The sequence below is a fragment of the Microtus oregoni genome, unplaced genomic scaffold (genome assembly GCF_018167655.1).
Source record: "Microtus oregoni isolate MIOR12 unplaced genomic scaffold, Mior012 000043F_ref0000047, whole genome shotgun sequence".
Classification (NCBI taxonomy): Eukaryota; Metazoa; Chordata; class Mammalia; order Rodentia; family Cricetidae; genus Microtus; species Microtus oregoni.
The window spans coordinates 12,702,264-12,724,905 of NW_024543210.1; the positions used below are offsets into that span (position 1 = coordinate 12,702,264).

Genomic DNA, 22,642 nt, shown 5'->3' on the forward strand with positions numbered 1-22,642 from the left:
TACACAATGTGTGGACGGATAATGCAACGCGTTGCATGCATGGAGCAGAAACTACACACACAGTGTAAGGTTGAATGCTGCAAATGCCATAGATGAGCCACAGTTAACAACATCATAGAATGGAACGTTCCAAGGTTTTGTAAGCGTTGACTTTGGGATGGGTAGGATTCGGACAGATAAGAGTATTCAGGGACCTTCAAAGGCCTGTGGAAGAGAAGCATAATGCTTATTTAGATAAATGTAAACCCAACTAGCATAATGAAATTAACTGGTGTTTAGGTGCATAAAATATATTTAATACTGAAAGTGTCAGATCTAGTTTGAAGGGCTGCGCGAGGTGGCACACGCCTTTGATCCCAGCGTTTGGGAGGCAGGGGCAGGTGAATTTCTTTGCGTTCAAGGCCTGCTTAGTCTACATAGAGAGTTCCAGGACAGCTGGGATTATATATAGAGACCCTGTCTTAAAGACCAAAAACAACAAGAAAATTAATTGTATTGATACATCATATAGCTACAAGTCACTGTTTAGCTTTTTCAGATTTGTCTCAACTTTTTACAGCTGGTTTGCTTGTGAGGATCCAAAAGAAGTCAGAATCCTCATTGTATTTTTCTAGACAGGGCGTCAGTTTGTAGCCCTGGCTGGCCTGGAACTCACAGAGATCTGCCTCCTTAGCATTGGGATTAAGGGCCAGTGCTACCATGCCGGGCACACTGCATTTTTCTCGTGTAACCCTTAGTTCTCTTTCATTCAAAAACCATGCTCTCCTATTTGCTCAGGTGATTTATTTGTTGAGGAAACTGGTTACTTGTCCTGAGGATGTTTCCCACCAAATCTTCATGTAACATGCTTCTTTATCCCATTTCCTACAAACCAATGATTAGATCTCAAGAAATGAAGAAATTTAGGTATAATTTTTTGTTGAAGATAGCATGTTTGGAGTGCTGCACGGATGATATTAAGTCATTTTAGGAGGATCCAGTCTTTGATTTCAGTGCTATTAAGATTGCCCAGTGAATTCATATGTTCCCAACTCTTATCTCTTGGGAAGTTGCCCACCAATCAAACTTTTAAAGTTTTTTATTGGTCTGCGTGTATATCTGTGTACCATATTTATGCCCAGTGCTCTCAGAGGCCAGCTGAGGGCATCAGCTCCCCTGGACTGAAGTTACAGATGGCCATGTCTCCACGGGGGTGCTGGAAATTAAACCTGGGTCCTCTGAAGAGCAGCCAGTGCTCTTAACCACTGAGCTATCTCTCCAGCTTCTCCATCACACTTTTATCTGATGATTTTGTGGTAATGATGTTTTTATTTTCCTGTGACAGGGACTCTCTGCCGGACCCAGACTAGCCTCCAACTTGTAATCTTCTTAAATGAACAAAAGAAGGAACATAGGTTTTCCTGATTCTAGAACTTGCATTATGAACTGTATTTTTTTTATTGCAGTGCTGGGGGTATTGTAATTTAAACGTTATCTTTGCAGTTGCTGGGCTGCGTCACAGGGTAGGTCAACTCCCAGGAAAGCGTCTACTGTGGCCATCTTGAATGCCATTCTCAGCTCTGTTTGCTGATGCTTTTTGTATAAGTGAGTTTGTGCTCCCAGCTTCTTCACTGAAAAATGGGGGTTCTGAGCAAACGAAGGGCTTGGCTTATTCTTAAAAGAGCAAACATCTTAATATCCTTGCTAATGTATTTGTATCATCCGCCCTAGAAATGCTGTTTGAAAGGTCACCCTGGAGGGGTGGCCACTCACCTCTGGAGGCCACTCAGACAGACTAGAAGCCAGTGCTACTTTGCAGAAATGGATGTTGAACTTGGATATGTTATCCAGTTGCAATTGAAGACCTGTTCTTAAGGCTCAAGCTTATTCATGTCGGTTTGCTCCTCTACCCATGGTGGAACTGAGCGAAGACATTTCCAGTAGTGATGGAGAAGGAGGGTGCCATGGTAAACTCTCCTCAGAGGCATGTCAGTGTTGAGTGCTTGGTGATGGACCCTCACCTTGCTTCTGTCAGGTTGCCCTGAAGGGGTAGGGCCTGAGGGTCCCAGCAGCAGATAGGCAGGAGGCAGGAGTGGCTTCTGTGTGGGATAGTTCCCTCTCTTCCTTTCTTACCTGTGTGTATATGTGAGGTACGGTGCCAGGCAAGTTCTAACCCGAGATTTCTGTGCCGAGGCTTGTGTTTCTTTACATTTCTTCCCCTGCCATCCCTGTTAGAGTGTTGGTGGTGTGAAGGTCTGCCGGATGCTCTGAGAACATCTCTCCTGCACACCATTTGTTCCGTCTTTCCCACTTCCCTTTATGATGAAATCTGATTGCTGTGGAAATGTTCTGATCTCAGTGAGCAACAAGGACTATTTTTACCTAGCTCATGCCAGGAATGGGGCCCAAGGGAAAGGAACCAGTCTCAGAAAGGACACGGAGACAGGAGGAGAAAGAGTGAGTGAGCCGTTGGTTAGCAGTACTAGGTAGGACTTAGAGAGGACTTACTCCCTTCGAGCGCCATTTCCACGTAAATACATCCCTAGAGCCAGCCTGTTGAGATTTGAAAGATGGAAAGGCTGTACGCGCTTGTCCTGGTGTTGACGTACTGTGGACACTTCCATTAGTTTCTCCTCCTTCCTTTTCCCCTGTGCTTTTTAATATTTCCTTTCTTCTTTGGAATCTTCCTGTCCTCATTCCTCTCTTTCCTACAGATATTTGTTGAACACCTGCTGTATGCCAAGTATTTTCTTAGCTGCTGGAAACAAGGCAGTGAGTTAGGCAAAGCCCATCTTCCCAAGCTTGCATGCTGTCTCTTTTCATTACGTGCAGTTCCATGATTCCAGAGTATATAAAGAACCTGTGGAACTCAATACTAAGAGGACCCTATTTAAAAACGGGTAAAGGTTTGAATAGCTGTTTCTTCAGAGACGATCCATGAATGACCCATATGTGAGTGAAGAGGTATGGATGTTATTGTCATAAGGAAAGTGAAGACAAAGCCACAGTGAAACAATCCACCCGCTAGGCTAATGGTAATGGGAAACCAGCAGAAGTGTTGGTTAGATGCCTGGAAATGGGCTCCTTGCGCGCTGCTAATGGGGACCGGATGATGCAGTTATTTGGTAAAATACATAGTCTGGCAGTTCCTCGGAATGCTAACATGGTTTTATGATGTGGTCCAGCAATTGTATAAATATCCACTCAGGAAAAATGAAAGCACTCATGGAGAACTTGTACACATATGCTCTTAGAAGCATGATTGTAATAGCCACAGAAAAGAAATAACTCAAGTGTCTGCCGGCTGATGAATAGACACGAGTGAGCTACATCACCAGATGCCATGTATTTGGCAGTAAAAAGAACGACGTAATGATACACGGCTGTAGTTTGAATGAACCTTGCAAACCAGAAAGTGGAAAAAACCAGTTACAAAATGCCACGTCGCGCGTGAACTTATTCATATGAAACATGTACCACATAGGCAGATCAGTTGAGACAGAAGGTAGATACGTGATGATATAAGGAGGGAGCAAGGGGCATGGGCGGGGGGCAGTGAAGGAACAGGAGATGACACAGACTTTTCTGAGGGTTCTTCTATATGCCATCCGTGCTTTTTTCCTTCCTTCACAGTTAGGATTTAGAAAGCTAGAAGGGACTCTGTAGAGGTATAAATTAGGGAATGTAGGAACAGTTCATAAGAAGTTAGAGGGACACAGAGATGGCTATACTGGTGAAGGCGTCCAGAGTCCAATCTCCTGGCCCTACATGTTGGAAAGAACTGGCTCATAAACAAGCTGATCCTTCTACTAAATAAATAATACAATAAAGATTATTTTAAAGGAAGTGGGGATCTGGAGAGATGGCTCAGTGGTTAGGAGCACTGATTGCTTTCTCAGAAGATCCAGGTTCAATTCCCAGCACCCACATGGCAGCTCACAGTTGTCTATAACTCTAGCTCCAGAGGATTTGACATCCTCACACAGACATACATGCAGGCAAGACGCCAATGCACATAAAATAAATAAATCATTAAAAAAGAAGTTAGAAATTGTAGATAAGCCAGAGTTTTTAAACGTTTAATCATACTACTCAGATGTAATCATTATTAATATTTATACATTTTGGTACTAAAGTTTGACATTTTATGGGCTTTTGTTTGTTTGGTTTTTTTTTCTTTTTCTTTTTTTTTGAGACAGGGTTTCTTTGTAGCTCTGGCTGTTGCTGTTGTGGAACTCACTCTATAGACCAGGCTGGCCTCGGACTCAGAGATCCCACTATTAAAGGTGTGTGCCATCACGCCTGGCCCTTTTATTTTTATTTCCAAAGAATATTGTTGTAAGAAAAGGTTTGCTCTTGACTACACTAGTGTAGAACATGGAGTCTTTCTTGAGTGGTACCTTCTCTCTCCTGCTGGTAAGCGTGTGGACTTTTCCTGTTTTGGAAACAGGATCTTGCCATGTTGCAGAGCGGGGCTGCATGCTGTAGCTCAGGATGGACTTGAGCTCATGGCCCTTGTTTCTGCCTCCCACGTGATAGGTTCCAGGCATGTGCTGCCATGGATGGCTGGCTTTCTAACTTTTAGGAGTTTCCAAATGGAATTTGAGGGCTGGAGAGATGGTGCAGCAGGTTCGATTCCTGGGACTCATGGTGGAAAGCGAGCACTGGCTTTCCGAGACCAGCTGCGTTGACACGTTCAGACCCATTAGACGGTGGGTAGAGTGCATGAGCTCTTGCTATCTTTTAGGCCACGTTGGGTGTGTGGTTTTTGTTTAAGCCACAGCCCAATATTGCAAGAGCGTTTCAATCTTAAATATTTTAGAATGTGTTAAAGCGTGCCCTGTGAAATAAAAGTTTTATGGATTCCACTCTGTTCTGTGGACTGCCCAAGATTCTGGCTGATAATGGCTGTAACTATGGATGCAGTGATAGGATGGGTGGTTTCCTGGTCTAGAAGGCCTCTGGCACTAATGCCATTTATCTTTTCTCTCTCTTGCATGTGCAGAATTAGACTGGCTGAGCAACCCAAGCTTTTGTGTTGGGAATCTAACGTCTCTGAGCCAACGAACTGAAGAGGTCACAGCCCTTGCTGCTGAAGGGTCACCTCTGACAAGGTACTTGTTTAACAGGTGGATTTAGCCTTGTGAACTCCCGAGAAAACCCTGAGATGAAAGAGCTGATAAGAGTTCATCCTTTTGCTCAATGTCCAGGGGACCCGTGACCATCTTCCCTCACTTAACTCCTGTAAGTTCTGTGCCCCACCCCTGCCTTTGTATAGCAGTGACAAAAGTACATGACACAGTTAGTGCCTATAATTAGGCCGTGAGGGAAATGGCATCATTGTGACTCTCCAGTAACTTCATTGACCTCATTAGTGACCTTAAGAATATTGTTAATTTGGGTATTTCTTTAGTTTCATTTTCAACATTTAGATAAAAATAGCTGATATAAGGTAATAGAGGCTAAAGTCTCCTAAGCTCATTTGGGATCTAGATGACACACATCTTCCCTGGCTGTGAAGGAAGGCTTTGTGTATCATTGAACTGAGAAGTGGATGTTCACAGTTACAGACTAGATAGCCTCATTAGCATGGTGAAGACATCATTCATACTCCACATACACAGAAAGCCCCTGGAATGGTGGGTGATGACCAGGATGGAGTTTGTAATTGGTACAGCTCTGAGGAAGAAGAGCTGTTGTCACCTTTACAAAGAAGGACCACAGTTAAACCTTTTTTCCTCTAGGATGTCCACTGGGATAGTAACAATCCCTAGTAATGCTACCAGACAGTTTGCTAGAGGGACTGGTGGGTCACTTTTTCCGTGAAAGCACAGGTGTAGAGTGTTCGGATGGTGTCCTCACCTGTTTTGACTTTGGGTTCCGTCCTGAAGTCTCTAAGGTGAGTTTAACCCAGGAAGGTGTTGTGTAGTGTATGAGCTAGGGGTGAGCGTGTGTCAGCATTTGTGCTTTTATTTTACATTCTTTACTTATGTGTGATTTCCACCTACTTCTCTTTTGAAAGTCATCCCAAAGTTGATTTTTCCAACAGGAGTCCTCTGAGGTCAGAACTCTCCGGTGAGAGTGACACTAGCAGAACAGCCCCCCAGGTTAGCAGAAAAAAGAAGAAAGAGAAAAAGAAAAAGAGGAAACATCAGCACCGCAAGAAAACTAAGAGGATACACGAGCAGTCGAGCAGCGGTGGGTCTGAGTCAGACACAGATTCTGGGAAGGACAGGTCTTCAAGAAGCATCAAGGACAGTCAGAAGGAATCTGAGAAACCCAGGTGGGCGCTGCTTTCAGATACAGTGGTGTTTTAATTGCGATAGTTCTTTATTGATTATTGCCACAGTTAGACATTTGAATGATTCTTTAATCAGTTGATCAAAAGAGAGGCCTACTGTGGAGCAGAGACCAGCCTTGAACTCCTCATCTGACTGTTTCTCTCAAGTGGTGGGATTATTGGCAGGTGCCACCAGACCTGGCTTGATTCTGGGACGTGGCATATGTGCCATGCATTTGTGTACTGCCCGTGGAGTGGTAGGTTCCACCCTTAGAGAGGGGCAGAGAAGTTCTGCGTCCCTCGCCTGGGTGTGTTCAGTCATTCCTGTGTACACACATGTACTACTTCCTTTTTGGTTAAAGTTAACCCAGTTTTTAAATTACGACTTTTGTCCTTTCCTTTTTGTACTTCATGTGTCTCTGGAAGCTCTGTTGATGACTACAGTATTCCCTTCTGTCCGGCCTTTATTTCTCTCCATTCTCTTCTCTGCTTTCTACCTTGAGCAAGGTGTTCAAGTCCTACCTGGAACAGTGTGGGTGCTCAACATCGCTTTCCCTCTGCTTAGGTGAACATCCTGCTCCATCGAGATGGATATTAGGTGGTATGTGAAGGCACTTGGACCAGGTGCTGGCCTGTTTAGATAAAATACCCTAGCCAAGCAACTAAAGGAGGAACAGTTTATTCCTGCTCATAGTCTAGAGTGTAGCCCATGGTGGCAGGGAGGTCACGGCAACAAGAGCTGAGGTCAGGTTGCATCAGAAGGAAGAGGAAGATGCCTGCTGCTGCTCGGCTCTCTTGCTCCCTTTCCTTCGGTCCAGGAAACAGTGCAGTTCAGTTTTCAGGCGAATCTTCCCACCTCAGTGAATCTGGTCAAGAAAATGGCTGCCAGGTATTCCTAGAGGCTACCCAGATCATCTAGATGATTCTGTATAGTTGTCTGACTTGACAGTCAGTGTGAACTATCACACTCCCTGATTTATTACTTATTTAATCTTTTCTTCCTGTGTGTGTGTTTTAAACATTTATTTAACATTATTTTAATTTTATTTTATGTGCATTGGCATCTTGGCATCAGATCTCCTGGAACTGGAGTTACAGACAGGTGTGAACTGCCATGTGGGTGCTGGGAATTGAACCCGGGTCCTCTGGAAGAGCAGCCAATGCTCTCAACCACTGGGCCATCTCTCCAGCCCCTTCCTGTGTGTTTTATAAGAGAGAAATGACAGTTTTTTTCCTCAATGGCACACATTAAGAATGCAATGCCATTGAGATTTTTGCATCTCTTTGGGGATTGTTTACTTTTGTTGTGTACTTGGGAGCCCTGCTGATGTTAGAGAGCCAGGCTTCTTTTTATTTTATGTGTAGGAGTGTTTTGCGCCACCTGTGTGCCTGATACCTGTGGAGGTCAGAAGAGGGTGTTAGATCAGATGGTTGTGAGCTGCCCTGTGGGTGCTGGGAACCAAACCCAGGTCCTGTGCAAGAGCAGCCAGTGCTCTTACCCTTGAGCACTGTCCAGCCCGATTACTTTCTAATAGTCTTTACAATTTAATGTCTTTAGATTGAGCTACTGTGCTGTAGCTTCCAGAAACTTTCATTTCTCTCTCTTTTCTAGAGCTGAGGAAAAGCAGTTTTAACAGATTTCCTAAGACCATGCAGCTACCATGAGAACTTGAAGATGGTTAATTTCAGCCTTTGATGGACCATGTCCAAGAAAGTCTTTACAGCACGTTTGTTGTTGTAGTTGGTAATTTTTGAGACTTGGTTTCATGTAGCCCAGGCTGGCTTGAACTCTTGCTCCCATCTGCTAAGCCGAATCTCACAGGCGTGCACACCACAGCCAGCTTCAGATCCTGATAACATTGCTGTTGTTCTCGTGTGAGAAGGCCAGAGGTGCATACTGGGTTTCCTGTTTGATCGCTGTCCTCGTTATCCTTAGAGAGAGGTCTCGCACCGACCAGCTGGGCTGTCTAACCAGTGAGCTTCAGGGGCTCTCCTGTCTGTGTCCCAGCACTGGGGTTAGAGGAGTGTGCAGCTGTGACCAGTGTTTTTTGTGGGTGCTGGGGACCTGCAATTGGGTTTCATCTGTTTGCAGCAAGCATTTTACTCACTGGGCTATCTACCCATTTCCCTGGTACATTTCTTTTAGGTCATTTTATTGAATAATTTTATTAAGATAAAAGAATGTTCTAATCTAGGCTTTTGTATTCTTACCAACTTCTTTATTTTGGTTCTGGGAAAGCTGAGTTGGAAGAAGTGTTTGTTTCCATACAGTAAGGACTAAGATATTAGTGAGTTGTGAATGACTTTCCATGATGTCAGGAAAGTGGGTTCATGGAGGGTGGCACACCATGTGGGACTCTACTTCAGGGGATCAAGGGACAAATTCCCCAGAGGTGACAACCACTAATTGACCTTTGTTTCCTGACGTGGAGCCAGTGTCTTGTGCACAGCGGAAACCACACCCCTCATCCCTCTTCCAGCTCCAGTCTTCCCTAGGGAGAGACAAGAGCTTACTTCCTCCTCTGGGGCGGCTGTTCCCGCCCTTTGTGTGTCCTCTGTGGTTAACGTTCCTTCTTTTGTATATGTATTTGCTTGTTTCCAACAGGCTTGCCCTCCTTCTGTTGCCCCTTAGGGTTTGGTAGAGAAACCCCACAGCAGGCAGTTGTAATTTCCTTCACTATGTGTTTTAACCCAAGGCTTGGCATTCAACAGTTATTTAGTGAGTAGTTATTTTACGTCCCTAAATTACCGTTCCCTTATATTGCCTGCCTCGAAGGACCTAGGAGTCTCCAGAATCTTTAACTGTGCCTGGGCAGAGCTACAAAAGGTGGTGTTGCACGCCTTTAATTGCAGCACTCGGGAGGCAGAGGAGAGGCAGGTGGATCTCTGAGTTCGAGGCCAGACTGGGCTACAAGAGCTAGTTCCAGGATAGGCTCCAAAAGCTACAGTGAAACCCTGTCTCGAAAAACCAAAAAAATTAAAAAAAACCCTTGTAGCCTTATGAATTTATTTCTGCAGAGGAAAAAGGATGTTAGAGGCCAGAAAACCTTCCTTTCTGCTCTTCACTCCTCAGAGGTACTGCATTCATTTGTGTCAGTTCAAGAGACAATCAGGGTCTTATCTTACTGGGAGCTCTCACCGTTCTGCTCTTTCTGTAGGAGGCCCGGATGTACACAACGCTTAGATGAAGAATCTGAGACCATGCCAGAGCGATACTGGAGATGCAGCAAGTCATGGCATGTCTTAGTTAGGGTTTCTATTGCTGTGAAGAGACATCATGCCCACAGCAGCTCTTATAAAGAAGAGCTTATAGTTTGAGAGGTGTAATTCATTATCGTCATGGAGGGACATGGTGGCATGCAGGCAGACATGGTGCTGGAGAAGGGGCTAAGGGTTTACATCTTGATCTGCGGGCAACAGGAGGTGAACTGGGTGTTGTGGCTGGAGCATATATGGGACCTCAAAGTCCACCCCCACAGCGACACACTTTCTTCCACAAGGCCATACCTCCTAATAGTGTCACTCCCTATGGCCAAGCCTTCAAACACACAAGTCAGTGGGGGCCATTCCTATTAAAACCACCACTTGGCATTTTTAAAAAGTATTCACTTGTAATAAAATGTTCGAAGACTTTTTTTTTCTTAAATATTTATTTATTTATTATGGATATAATATTCTGTTTGCATATATGCCTGCTAGAAGAGGACACCAGACCTCATTACAGATGGTTGTGAGCCACCATGTGGTTGCTGGGAATCGAACTCGGGTCCTTTGGAAGAGCACGCAATGCTCTTAACCGCTGAGCCATCTTTCCAGCCCCCATAAATGACTCTTTTTTTTTTTTTTTTTGGTTTTTTGAGACAGGGTTTCTCTGTGGTTTTGGAGCCTGTCCTGGAACTAGCTCTTGTAGACCAGGCTGGTCTCGAACTCACAGAGATCCGCCTGCCTCTGCCTCCCAAGTGCTGGGATTAAAGGCGTGCGCCACCACCGCCCGCGAAGACTTTTAAAATAAGTTAGGTCAGGTAAGGGAAGTGCACTTTGTTGTAAAGTCTTGTCACCTTTGGCTAAGTGGTTGTGTCTTTTGCCTGAGTGCTCTAAAGTGTCTTAGAGCAGGAATAATTTTTCCCTAAGCCTTGTTTAGGAAATGCATTTGCAGTTGTCATGGTTTGAATGAGAATGGTCTCCACAGGCTTGTATTTCCTTTGTTTCCAGGTAGTGAAATTGTTTGGGAAGGATTAGAAGGTTTGACTTGTGTCACTGGGGGAGGGCTTTGAGTTTCAGAAACCCCACCACGACCAGTTCTCTTTCTCTGCCTCATGGTTGTTTTCTCAAGATGTGAAGTCTCAGCTACTGCCCCAATGCCATGCTCCCTGCCATGAGTCATGGACTCTAGCCTTCAGAAACTCTAAGCCCCCAACAGACTCTTTCTTTCATAAGTTGCCCTGGTCATGGTGTCTTTACAACAATAGGAAAGTATCTAAGACAATAGTTATAGGCATTCAAATATTTGTATACGTTTACTTGTTTATTTCCCAGGACTTTCTGCCTAGGACCAGTAAGCTGGACTTCTTTCTCTTTTTGTATTTTTTGTTTGTTTATTTTTGTTTTAACACAGCATTTTACCAAGTTGCCCAGCAGGCCTAGAGCTTATGATCCTTTTTCCTCAGCCTTATGAGTAGCTTGGACTGTAGAGGCCTGTGCTGCCAGATCTGGCTGAAATGAAATCTTTCAAAGGAATGCCTGTATCTTTGTGGTTGTAGGTGTGGCCTCATTTTTGAGCCCTTCCCATAGAGAAAGCCTCTTCTGCTCATTGCCGGTGTGGTTATGTGTGTACCTGGGTGCGTTTGATGTCATGAGGGTTTGGCAGCTTTAGCCTGCGTATAGTTTTAAATTTCCTCTCCCTTCTTTGTCTGATAGTCAGGGAAGTGATGCTGTTGGTGTTGCTGCTGCTGGACACCGGTCCATTTGGCTGGAAGACATTCAGACTCTGGCAGAAGTATTCATGACAGATAGGAAACCAGATCCTGCCAACTGGGAGTATAAATCTCTTTACCGAGGGGATATAGCAAGGTAAGTATTGTGTCCCTGGTCTGCTTGGTGGGTCTCGGTCTCGGTCTCTCTCTTCTTCTTCCTCCTCTTCTTTTTTCTATTAGAAGTAACATCTTCCTCCTTTGGCTCTTTCAGTACTGTCTGTCTTTCTCTCACGGATTGTTGTGTTTTACCCATTGTCGAGTTGTAAAGGCACATGTCCCTTCTGTATTTTAAAATGAATGCTTTAGCTGGAAGGTCATTTTGGGTTAATTTTATCCCTGGCACATAGCATAGTGCCTGGCCGAGTGGGTGTTCAATAAATGTTTGTTCAGAAATAAATCTAAAAATACCTTATAATAATTAACTTTGGTAGGGTATCCAGGAACTCTTTGGTCTGATCTATGTGCCATATGAGAAAGTGGCAAGATCATTTTTATTTATTTATTCAGGCCCACACACATGCCATTTAACAAATGACATTTGATGGTAATGCCTTTGTCACATTATTTCTAGCAGACACCAGCAGAGAGTCATAAAAGTAGGGGGTGGCATTTTGCTTCAGTAATGGTTAGAACTCTTTCTTGTAATCTGTCAAACATATTTGAAAAAAAAATATGCATTCCTTTAATCCCAGCTACTTGTGAGGCTAAGGCATGATTGTCAGTCTGAGGGGACTGCTGCCCCCAAAGAACAGCAACAGTGAAACAAAATTTGAATGTTTACTGACTCCCTGTAGACAGTTAGGACTTTGTAAGTCTTGGTACATAAAGAACGAAGGTGCCAGTTCCCAGGTCTTAAAGACCCAAGGTATTGACCCTGGGATTTGAACTCTGAGACCTTGGCATCTGTTTGCTGTCTGTTTTGAATACCTTCTAGCCCAGGCTGGGGAGATCTCAGCCTCCAGGGTGTGACTGTGTCTCAGGCTGGGTAGATCTCAGCCTCCAGGGTCTGACTGTGTCTCAGGCTGGGTAGATCTCAGCCTCCAGGGTGTGACTGTGTCTCCTGTGTACTTAGTCTCACTCAACTGAGGAGCCGCCCTGCCAGTGTCCTTCACTCTAATACTTAGGCTGTGCTTGTTTGCTCTTCTTCCTACCCCCTCCCCACCTATCTAGGTTATTTATTTGTGCTGGATTCATTTGAATTAATGTCATTCATTGAAATTCTTAAGTTTGTGTGGGTTCCAGCTTCTGAGGTCAAGGGGAGCCAGTAGGTGATTTGATAAGGATCTTATAGGAAACATACCTTCATTGGGGTAACGTTGCCTTAATTACATACTAAGTTCTACTCAACTCAAGATTCTCAGACAAGTGATGAATGAGATGTACTCTAATGTTGAACAGTATGGAAGTGTTAAATTATGCTTCACCTATACAGTTTGAAGGCAATAAAAACTATATTCTCGAGTCTGATAGATGACTCAGCAGGTAAAGGTCTTTGCCACCAAGTCTGACAACCTGAGTTAGAGGCTCAGGACCCACATGGTGGAAGGAGAGACCCACTTCCCACAAGTTGTCCACTGACCTCCATGGGTCACTGTGGCATGCACCTCCCTGCATATGTAATTAGGGACTGGAAAGATGACTCAGTGGTTAGGTCCTATGTTCAATTCCCGCAACCACATGGTGGCTCACAACCATTTGTAATGGAATCTGATGCCCTCTTCTGGTGTACAGATGTGCTTGCACACAGAACACTCATATATACAACACTTACATAAATAAATATAATTAAAAGTTGTAGTCTTGAAGGGACTGGAGAGTGGTTAAGAGTGCTGGCTGCTTTTCCAGAGGTCCCAGATTCAATTTCCAGCACCCATGAAAGAAAAGGAAAAAAAAAATATTCTTGAAGAGTAATTGTGTTGAAGTGTATGAAAGCAGTGGGGAAGGTTCAGAGCTATATGATAGCTTTTAAAAGGATGTGTACATACAGCCATATCCAGAAGTAGGTATCTCTAAACAGTGGGACTTTATTTTCCTTCACATCTCCATTACTTTGTTATTTATTTTTAGTTTTATTCTATGTGTAAGGGTGTTTTGTGTTCATGTGTATCTGTGCACCATGTGTGTGCAGTGCCCATGGAGGCTAGAAGAAGGTGTCAGATCCTCTGGGACTTGAACTACAGATGATTGTGAGCTATACCATGTGGGTGCTGGGAATCAAACTCAGGTCCTCTGGAAGAGTAGCCAGTGCTCTAAACCGCTGAGCTATGTTCAGTCCTCCTACCCCCCAGTTTGTCCTTTGGAACTGAAGAGTCTGTTCTCTCAGGATCTCGTCATGGCTGCCTGTGGCCATGAGCTTCTAGCTCTGCTGATCAAGTTGTTTTCTGCGTGGAATTCCATGGTAATTCTGCCTTCCTACAAACCTTTTCTTTTGGATAACACTGGGTTTTTCAGTCTAATTACTTTAATACTCAAGATTTGCTATCATGGTGTTCAGACCTTGGCAAGATTTAGGAGAACTCTTGTGTTTGAGAAAATATTTCCCTGAATTGGAATTCCCATCACTGGAGCAGGGATGGAGGGACAAGGCACACAGAAAAGGCAGTTGTTGGCAGTGGAGAAAGCAAAGAGGTGGGAAAGCCCAGGTTGACAAGGTGGTGGCATCTCTCCCCTATCCTTTTCTTTCTACGTGGCATTTTATTTTGCAGAATTTCACATACGTGGCAAAAGTAGGAAGGATTTTATACTAGTATACACCTTCAACATTCTGCCTCTGATACCCGCTCATGCTTGCCTCCTGACCCGCCTGTCCATCAACCCATCTAAGGTTTGGATACATTTCAAAATGAGCCACAGACAGTACACTGTCTCCTAAGTATGCATATTAGTAACTAGACTTCAGTAGCTTTTTAGGGCTTTTCTTTGGTCTAAATTTACGTGCGATTAATCTTTAGTCTTGCATATTGATGAGTACCTACACCTGTGTAACCGTGATCTCTGTGACTCCCACACAGCTCTTCGTGCTCCTCCAGGTAGCTCACACCCCATGGGTGGGTGAGCAGTGTTTGCTGCTGTCATGATTCTCATCTTCTGTTGGTCTTGTCTGTCTAGAATGTTGTAAGTGGGATTACACAGCATGTACGCTCCTGTGCCTGGCTTTTTTCACTCAGCATGGTGTTTCTGAAATCTAGCATGTGGCATTTGTCAGAAGTTTGTCTCATATATTATTCTATTTTATGATGTTACTGCTACTTGTTATGAGTTCTTCTGTTGATGGCACCTGGGTTCTTTCCATTTTTAGCTGCTGAGACTATTTGAGTACAAGTCTTTGTGTAGACATGTGGTTTATTTTCTTTTGGGCAAATACCTTGGAATAGAATTGCCAGGTCACGGGGTGTGTGTATTTAGTTTTTTTTTTTAAAGATTTATTTATTTATTATATATTATCTATACAGTGTTCTGTCTGCATATATGCCTACAGGCCAGAAGAGGGTGCCATATCTTAGTATAGAGGGTTGTGAGCCACCATGTGGTTGCTGGGAATTGAACTCAGGACCTCTGGAACAGCAGGCAGTGCTTTTAACCGCTGAGCCATCTCTCCAGCCCGTGTGTTTATTTTTTTAAGGTACTGCCATACCTTTCCCACCAGCAACAGATGAGAGCTGTGCTCACAGCACTTGATGCTGTCCATCGTGAAAGGTTCAGTCACCTGGGGTGTGTGCTGTACCCCAGCCTGGTTTATTTGGTCATTTCCAGGAGGGCTAGTGATAGTGAGTGTTCCATGCATGTTTTGCCTCTCTGTCTCCTTGTGTGAGATGTCGGTTCACGCTCTTGCCCTGTTTTTAGTTGGGTCATTTGCTGACAGTTGTACACAGGTTTTGTGAGTCTCTGTCTGCGTGTTCTGTAAAAACACTTTAGAGCCCAGCAACCTCTTTTCCTTTAGAGTAGAAAAGAACCAAATGCTATTTCCTTCGGCTCACTTAAAAAGAAAGAATCTTAAACTGTAGGCTGCCCTCCGAAGCCTGAAGCAGGGTATAGCATAGCACTGGGGAGGGGAACAGTTGACCTGACAGACAGGTGCTCCGATTCCTGGTGTTAGGACGCTCATTTAAGAATGGGTGTCCTGCCTTGCCTGTCACATAAGGCTGTGATAAGCAAGTGATATAATGTATGTGACAGACCCTTATAGAGCTTCAGAGAAACATATAGATCTAGAAGGCTTAGTCTTAAATCCTGAGAGGTCTTACCAGCGGGTTGAAGAACAAGGAGAACTCTTCATCTTTTCAAGGTGAATGCATAAGAATTAGGTCTCAGGATGTTCAGCTGTACACAGGGAACAGGCCACACATCTTTTCTCAGCTGCTTGTTTTCTTTCTCTAATCAGGTACAAGAGGAAAGGAGACTCCTGCCTGGGCATTAATCCTAAGAAACAGTGTATATCTTGGGAAGGGACTTCTGCAGTTAAGAAGCATGCACACAAGCACCTGGAGCGCTATTTTACCAAGAAGAGTGTGGGATTAATGCGCACTGAGGGGATTGCTGTGTGTGGTAACACCGAGCCTCCCTCCTCTGAGCCAGTCCCATTTATCCCAGTGAAGGATCCTGCTGATGTGGCTGCTCCTGTTGCAACATGGCTGAATCCTCTGGGGATTTATGATCAGTCAACTACACAGTGGTTACAAGGACAGGGTCCACTAGAGCAAGAACCAAAGCAGCCAGACTCACAGCGGGACAGGGAGAGCGCTGTTCTTAAGGCCAGAGTGGAGGAGTTCAACAGAAAAGTGCGGGAGAATCCTCGGGATACTCAGCTGTGGATGGCCTTTGTAGCTTTCCAGGTAAGTGCCACTGTCCTGGTTCTCTTCCTTTGAAATGGTGATTCTGGTTTGGAGCTGATCCATTTGCTCTGTAGCATCCATTCACCCATGCATGCATGCATGCATCCATCTGGTGGTACTGGGGAATTGAACCCAGGATCTTGCATATGCAAGCATTCTACCATTGACCACCCCCAAGCTCTTTTTTACTTTATTTTGAGCCAAGATCTAAGTTGCCCAGGCTGGCCTTGAACTTGCCATACTCCTGCCTCTGCAAAGTAGTTGGGATTATAGGTCTGCACCACTACACTTGGTCCTGTCCTGTAGTACTTTTTGAACTGCTCTGAAAAAGCCTGGGCCTGGCTTCTTGTTAGTTGTAGCCTTTTGACTTGAGCTTACTCAGAGTTCAGTGAACAAGCCCAATCCTCTGAGGAATACATGCAGCGTAGGGTAGGGATGCTGTGTTATCTGGGAGTGGAGTAAACTGAATAGGTTAGAATCTTTCTTTCTTTCTTTCTTTCTTTCTTTCTTTCTAACAGCCTTGTTTTCACCATGTCTCTTTATTGCTTTATATTTATCGACTTATTTATTTTTAAGGATTTATTTATTTATTTTGTTGACAGTGTTCTGTCTGTATGTCTGCTTCCAGGCCAGAAGAGGGCCCCAGATTTCATTACAGATGGTTGTGAGTCACTTTGGGGTTGCTGGGAATTGAACTCAGGACCTCTGGAAGAACAATCAGTGCTCTTAACCTCTGAGCCATCTCTCCAGCCCCCAGAATGTTTCTTTTTTTAGTGGGGGTTGGGGTGTGGAGTGTGGTTGGAGGGGCTGGGGATGAGCGTAGGGGTGAGTGGCTATAGGGTTGCTGCTGGGATGGCACCCAGGGCCACATAGATGAGCACTCTCACTGATTGGGATCTCAGCCCAGGAATGCAGTTTGGGGAGAAAGGCTGAGGACAAGGCAGCCCTGGAGTGCAGAGCACACAAGTGAGGTCACGGACTGGGAGGACAGGTCTGCTCGGGGTTCCTGACTTAGAGGCTGTGCCCCGTGCCCTAGTGTGCACAGCTGTGCCCCGTGCCCTAGTATGCACAGCTGTGTCCCGTGCCCTAGTATGCACAGCTGTGTCCCGTGCCCTAGTATGCACAGCTGTGTCCCGTGCCCTAGTATGCACAGCTGTGTCCCGTGCCCTAGTATGCACAGCTGTGTCTTGTCATTTGTTTTGTTTTTGAGTAGTTGGTAGATTATGGCTGTTTTATTGGTAAGATTGGTTCTGTCCTGTTCAGTGCCCTGCGCTAGTTATTGATGTATAAAACCATGTTGAGAACGACACGGAGGCTAAAGAGATAGCTCAGTGGTTAAGAGCTCTTGCTGCATAGTTATGAGGACCAGAATTCAGATCCAGTACCCATGTAGCAAGCAAGACATCTGTATATACCTGTTACTCATCTCTAAGGTTGTGTGTGTGTGTGTCCGTCTGTCTGTCTACAGAAAAAGAGGCTTGCTGGAGAGATCCTGCATCAGGAATAAGGCAGAGTGTGATAAAGGAGGACAGCTGACGTCCTCTCTGGTCAACAATTATACACAGGCACATGTACCTACACACAGGCACATATAGTAGTAATGTCTCAAAGCCCAGAATGACAAGGGCAGACAGCTCTGTCTGGAGATATAAAGGTAGAATACAGCAGGTGTCACAGGCACCAAGGAACTGTGTGTTTACTAAAAGGACTTGTCATAAGTAAGTGGTTTATCAATGGAATCTCACTGGTAGCCCAATGTGAAAGCAGGAACTCCCTGGGAGCCCTGAAGGCTGAGCACGGTCGAACTGAGGAGCACATGCGTGTAGTTTGTATTAGTAAGCCGTTGTCCTTGTTGTTTAGGATGAGGTCATGAGGAGCCCTGGCCTGTATGCTCTTGAGGACGGAGAGCAGGAGAAGCACAGGAAGTCTCTGAAGCTCCTCCTGGAGAAGAAGCTGGCCGTGCTAGAGCGGGCCATCGAGAGCAACCCAAGCAGTGTGGACCTGAAGCTCGCCAAGCTGCAGCTGTGTGCGGAGTTCTGGGAGCCCAGCGCGCTGGCCAAGGAGTGGCAGAAGCTCCTCTTTCTGCACCCCAACAACACAGACCTGTGGCAGCGCTACCTCTCCTTTTGCCAGAGTCAGTTTGGCACCTTCTCTGTGTCCAAACTCCACAGTCTGTACGGCAAGTGCTTGAGTACCTTGTCTGCTGTTAAGGATGGTAGCATCTTATCCCACCCGGTACTGCCGGGCACAGAGGAGGCCATGTTTGGTAAGGAGATAAAAAGAAGTGGTTGTGTGGGAGGATTTCGTTTTTGTTTGGCTTTATGCTTATTTTAGAAAGGTCTAAATTATCAGAGCAGATTTTTTTTTTCAAGCATTACCACTCTGGCTATGACAGGGTGGGTAGGTAGGATGCTAGAGCCTGCTCGGCTCACAGGGTGGGTGGTGGGGTGTCCGTCCGGCTCACAGGGTAGGTGGGTAGATGTTAGAGCTAGTGGAGTTAGAAAAAGATGGACTGGACACCTTTTGTATTTCTTCACCAAGTAAACTATTCCAGTCTTAGTTGCTTTGGCTGCCAGTGGTCATATCCGTTGAGACCCCAGTTACAGGGCATCTGGCAGGAAGGGACATGAATCCTTACTACGTACAAGTAAGTGACTGGGATTAAATGTTAATGTTTTTGGTGTGTCCCTTAAGGATCTTGGCAGCCGTGAGGTACAGCAGGCAGCATCTTATGCAGTAGGTGGAGAATGTCACTCTTCAGCTTGGGTTCTGGATTTATCCTTTATTGTGACATTGTGCAGATTCTGATCTGGGACAATGTGCACATTTCTGAACCTGTTTGAGCTTGTTCCTTATCGGGAACAGCAGGATAACATTTGCTTTACAAGACCATTGTGAACACTAAGTGAGATAATGCATGATGTACCTGCATATGACAAGCGCTTATTTCTTTGAAACCCCTGTTAGTAAGAATTAATTATCCTTGACATTTAGAGACACAGATGCATTGCTCTAGAAATAATGGACGTTCCCCACACCGACAGAGAGTCTTGTATTTGGGGCTAGAAGGTACAGTTCCATGCATACATGATCCCCTAGGTCTAATCCATAACACCAAGACTAAATAAATGACATGAAAGTGTCTCATTTGATATTGTTCATGATATGCTTCTATAGCTTAGTGCTACTTAGTAAATGGAATTACACCACCATTAATATGAGCTGAACGTTTCAAATGTGGAGTTGTGGTCTGTTCACTCTCGGTTGAAGAGATGGTGAATGAATGGTGAATAATGCCATCTAGTGATGGACCGAGTTCAGCTCCTTGCCTTCTCACAGAAATGGGTGCCATCCCCGTTTCTCTTGTAATAGTGAATTTGAGTATTGGATAGCTGACATTCAGGCCTACATTTTTAGCTTATTTTAGGATATATAGATGGCTATATTGTTAAAATTTGTGTTTTGTGTAGTTTTGTACAAAAAATAGAAAACGTACACTTTGATTACAGTACTGTTACTAATTTATTTGTTTATTAAAAACATTTAAGCTGGGCATAGTGGTGCACACCTGTAGTCAGCACTGTGGAGGAAGGGACAGGAGGAGCTCTTGAGTTTGGGGCCAGTGTGGTCAATGTAGTGAGTTCGAGGACAGCAAGGGCTACACAGAGAAACCCCGTCTCAAAAACCAAAAAGAAAAAAATTACAATTTTCAGATTTATTTTTTTGTGTGTGTCTGTGTGTATATGCACATGTGCACAGGTACCCGAGGAAAGCAGCATAGGGTGGTAGAGCCATTGGAAGTGCTTTATAGGTGGTTGTGGAAGTCATCTGACATGGGTGCTAGGAACTAAATTCAGGTCCTCTGGAAGAGCTGTCCCTCCAGTCTGTTTGTTCTTTTAAGTCAGGACCCTGAAGATATGGCAGCAGCTTGCAGGTGTTCAGTTGCGTTTTGGAAAATTCCATTTTCTTGCTGCCGTCAACAAAGACCTGTCCCCTTGTGTCTTCGCTTGCAGCACTATTTCTTCAGCAGTGCCACTTTCTGCGGCAGGCCGGCCACTCGGAGAAGGTCATCTCTTTGTTCCAGGCCATGGTTGACTTCACCTTCTTCAAGCCTGACAGTGTAAAAGAGCTGCCTACTAAAGCACAGGTACAGCACACACTGCCTCCCCAGAACTCCAGTGACAGCGCTGGGTCATGCTGGGTAGATCCTGGCCCCTTCCTCCCAGGTACAAGGTCACGGAGAGGGTGGCCGCCTTCCCCAGCAGTCTGTTTAAATGCAGCCTTGTGTCCACGGTTCTTAGCCGTGTGTGGAGCCACGAGTCATTTTCTCTGTCTGGTCTGGGTTGTGTTGCTGCCTCTTCATTGCCTCAAGTCTCCTCTGTACGGTAAATGAGGTCAGACCTGGGCATTCTGTCAGCAGTCCTCATCATGAAGGGGTTCATCTTTGAGGTGACAGGAGACGTTTTTCAGAGTTCACTTCATGTGGTAATGTAACACAGCCTAAGAACTATGCCGCTGTGAAAAACAACCACTTCTGTCTGTCCACTAAAGAAAACTCCATTTTCTGCTTCGGGAAGATGTCTGGGGGCAGATGGAGAGAACATCTGGATTCATGGTAGGCCTTTGGAAGAAGTTTTGAAAACTCAGGTCTCATGTGAACTGCCAGGGAAGACCATTTTTATCATGATGCTACATTTAGACAAACAAAATCAGGTTTAAAGAATTCCACCTGTTAATACTGGTGCAACTGCTATTTAACTAGCCTTCATATGAAGCAAGTTGATGTGCTGCAATGTTTTCATTCCATGCTGTGCTTCAGAAGTGGCTCTGGGGTGCTGTGGTGAGGATCTGAATCCTCCTGTCCTCACCCCTCTGTGATGAGAACAGTTTCTGGTGGAACAACACTGCCCACGCTAGCAGTGTTTCAAGGGCCCCTGCTGTGTTGTGTTAGCGCCCCAAGCCGTGTCTGCAGATGTTAGATCCCAGCAGCACAGTTCCCTAAGCATCTGCATGCAGCTCAGGGAGGCTACCTGTTCAGCAGTGTTACACATCTGCTGTCTCTTGGGAGATGACATCACCGTGACTGTAGCAGCCTAAGATGAAACAGGTAGAGGCTGTAACACCGGTCTGTTTCGGTGGAATAAACCAGCTCGTTATACACACATAGCATACTCTTAAAAAAATCAGCCTTTGTTTGAGTGTGTGGTTTATTTATTTGTTTGTGGCAGTACTAGGAATTGAACCCAGACCTTTACAATTGGTAGACATTGGGTTTTTGTTTGTTTTTAATATCACTGTCTCAAAAGTCAATCTGTAGTCTTCCCAGCCCATTTCCTGAGGGTGACTGGCACTCATTTGCTGTCCGTGGTGGTGTCAGCACACTCACCCTGCCCTGTGACCCTGAAGACATGCCCTGCGGCTGTCAGCCTATGATGTGCTCCCAGAAGCTCGCTTGCCCTCCAAAGGCTCCTTCAGAAAGTTTCCATTAGAGTAGGTTTTGCTGCCATGAAGTCCTGTTGCTGGTCGATAACAAGATCCCTAACAGGACCCGTCCCGCTCAGGGCTCCATTCCTCTGTTCTTGGGGTGATTGCCTGCCTGTAAGTTGCTGTGTATACTGCAGATCCCACGTCCAGAAGACAGCAGGGCCTGGCCTTCAAGTGCAGATGGCCTTGTCCCACAGGTACCTCCCTCCACACACCCATGCCTAAGGCATATACTGAGTTCCTGCTGTGTGCTGAGCTAGAGGTTAGGGTTCAGGATGATAGGAGCTGCCAGTGGTTAGACCATACCAGTGGGAGCCAGAACTGGGAAGCTTTCCTACTCAGCTGCAGACCCTTGTCACCAGACCTTGATGAGCTGTTCACAACCTGATCTTAGAAGTCACATATACCAGGGGTGGAGTAATGGGGTCTTGGAGGCTGCCTGCCAAAATAATTCCTTTTTCTGTTTTGGTGTGTGTATCATGAATTGACTGTAAACATCAGTCGTACGATGTTTTAGGGATCCTACGCTCCCCAGATAGCCAACCACCAGGGCTTATTTGGCCTGATGACTTGAGAGTTTTGCTTGTGGTTGGCCTAACTTCTGTATTTAAACTTAAACAGGTGGAATTCTTTGAACCCTTCTGGGACAGCGGAGAGCCCCGTGTTGGGGAGAAGGGCGCCCGAGGCTGGCGGGCGTGGATGCACCAGCAGGAGCGTGGTGGCTGGGTGCTTGTCAATCCAGGTGAGTGCTTCCAGGAAGTTAGGGGCACACCTTTCTTCTGGGGTAGGTTCCCCTTTATGACTATTTCTCTGTAGAATGTCAGCAGGACTTAACCAGAGCCCATGGACTCCCATCTCAGCGTGCAGCATTCGGGGCCTCTGAGTGTTCTACAGTTGCTGTCACCATTTTGTGTCCCTCCTGCCAGGTCCAGTTTCTCCATCCCACAGCGTCACTTGTTTTCGCTGTTCATTTCTTCCCAAGCATGCGTTGTGGTGTAGGTCAGCCACAGTCTGTGTACCCTTCCCTGAGAAGTCAAGGCTCTTGTGTTGGCTGACGAGTAGGACTGCCCTGAGCACAGACACCGAGGCCTTGT

The 22,642-nt window shown here is 45.3% G+C and overlaps 1 protein-coding gene across 1 annotated transcript in view; it reads left to right on the forward strand.

Moving 5' to 3' along the window:
* Positions 1-22,642, forward strand: part of Nrde2 (NRDE-2, necessary for RNA interference, domain containing) — a 34,022-nt gene that overhangs the window by 530 nt on the left and 10,850 nt on the right. The window contains exons 2-8 of the mRNA XM_041633482.1: positions 4,985-5,093; positions 6,029-6,262; positions 11,177-11,329; positions 15,614-16,064; positions 17,925-18,330; positions 20,078-20,211; positions 22,170-22,290. Coding sequence (XP_041489416.1) covers positions 4,985-5,093; positions 6,029-6,262; positions 11,177-11,329; positions 15,614-16,064; positions 17,925-18,330; positions 20,078-20,211; positions 22,170-22,290 — 1,608 coding nt within the window. The remainder of the gene's footprint in view (positions 1-4,984; positions 5,094-6,028; positions 6,263-11,176; positions 11,330-15,613; positions 16,065-17,924; positions 18,331-20,077; positions 20,212-22,169; positions 22,291-22,642) is intronic.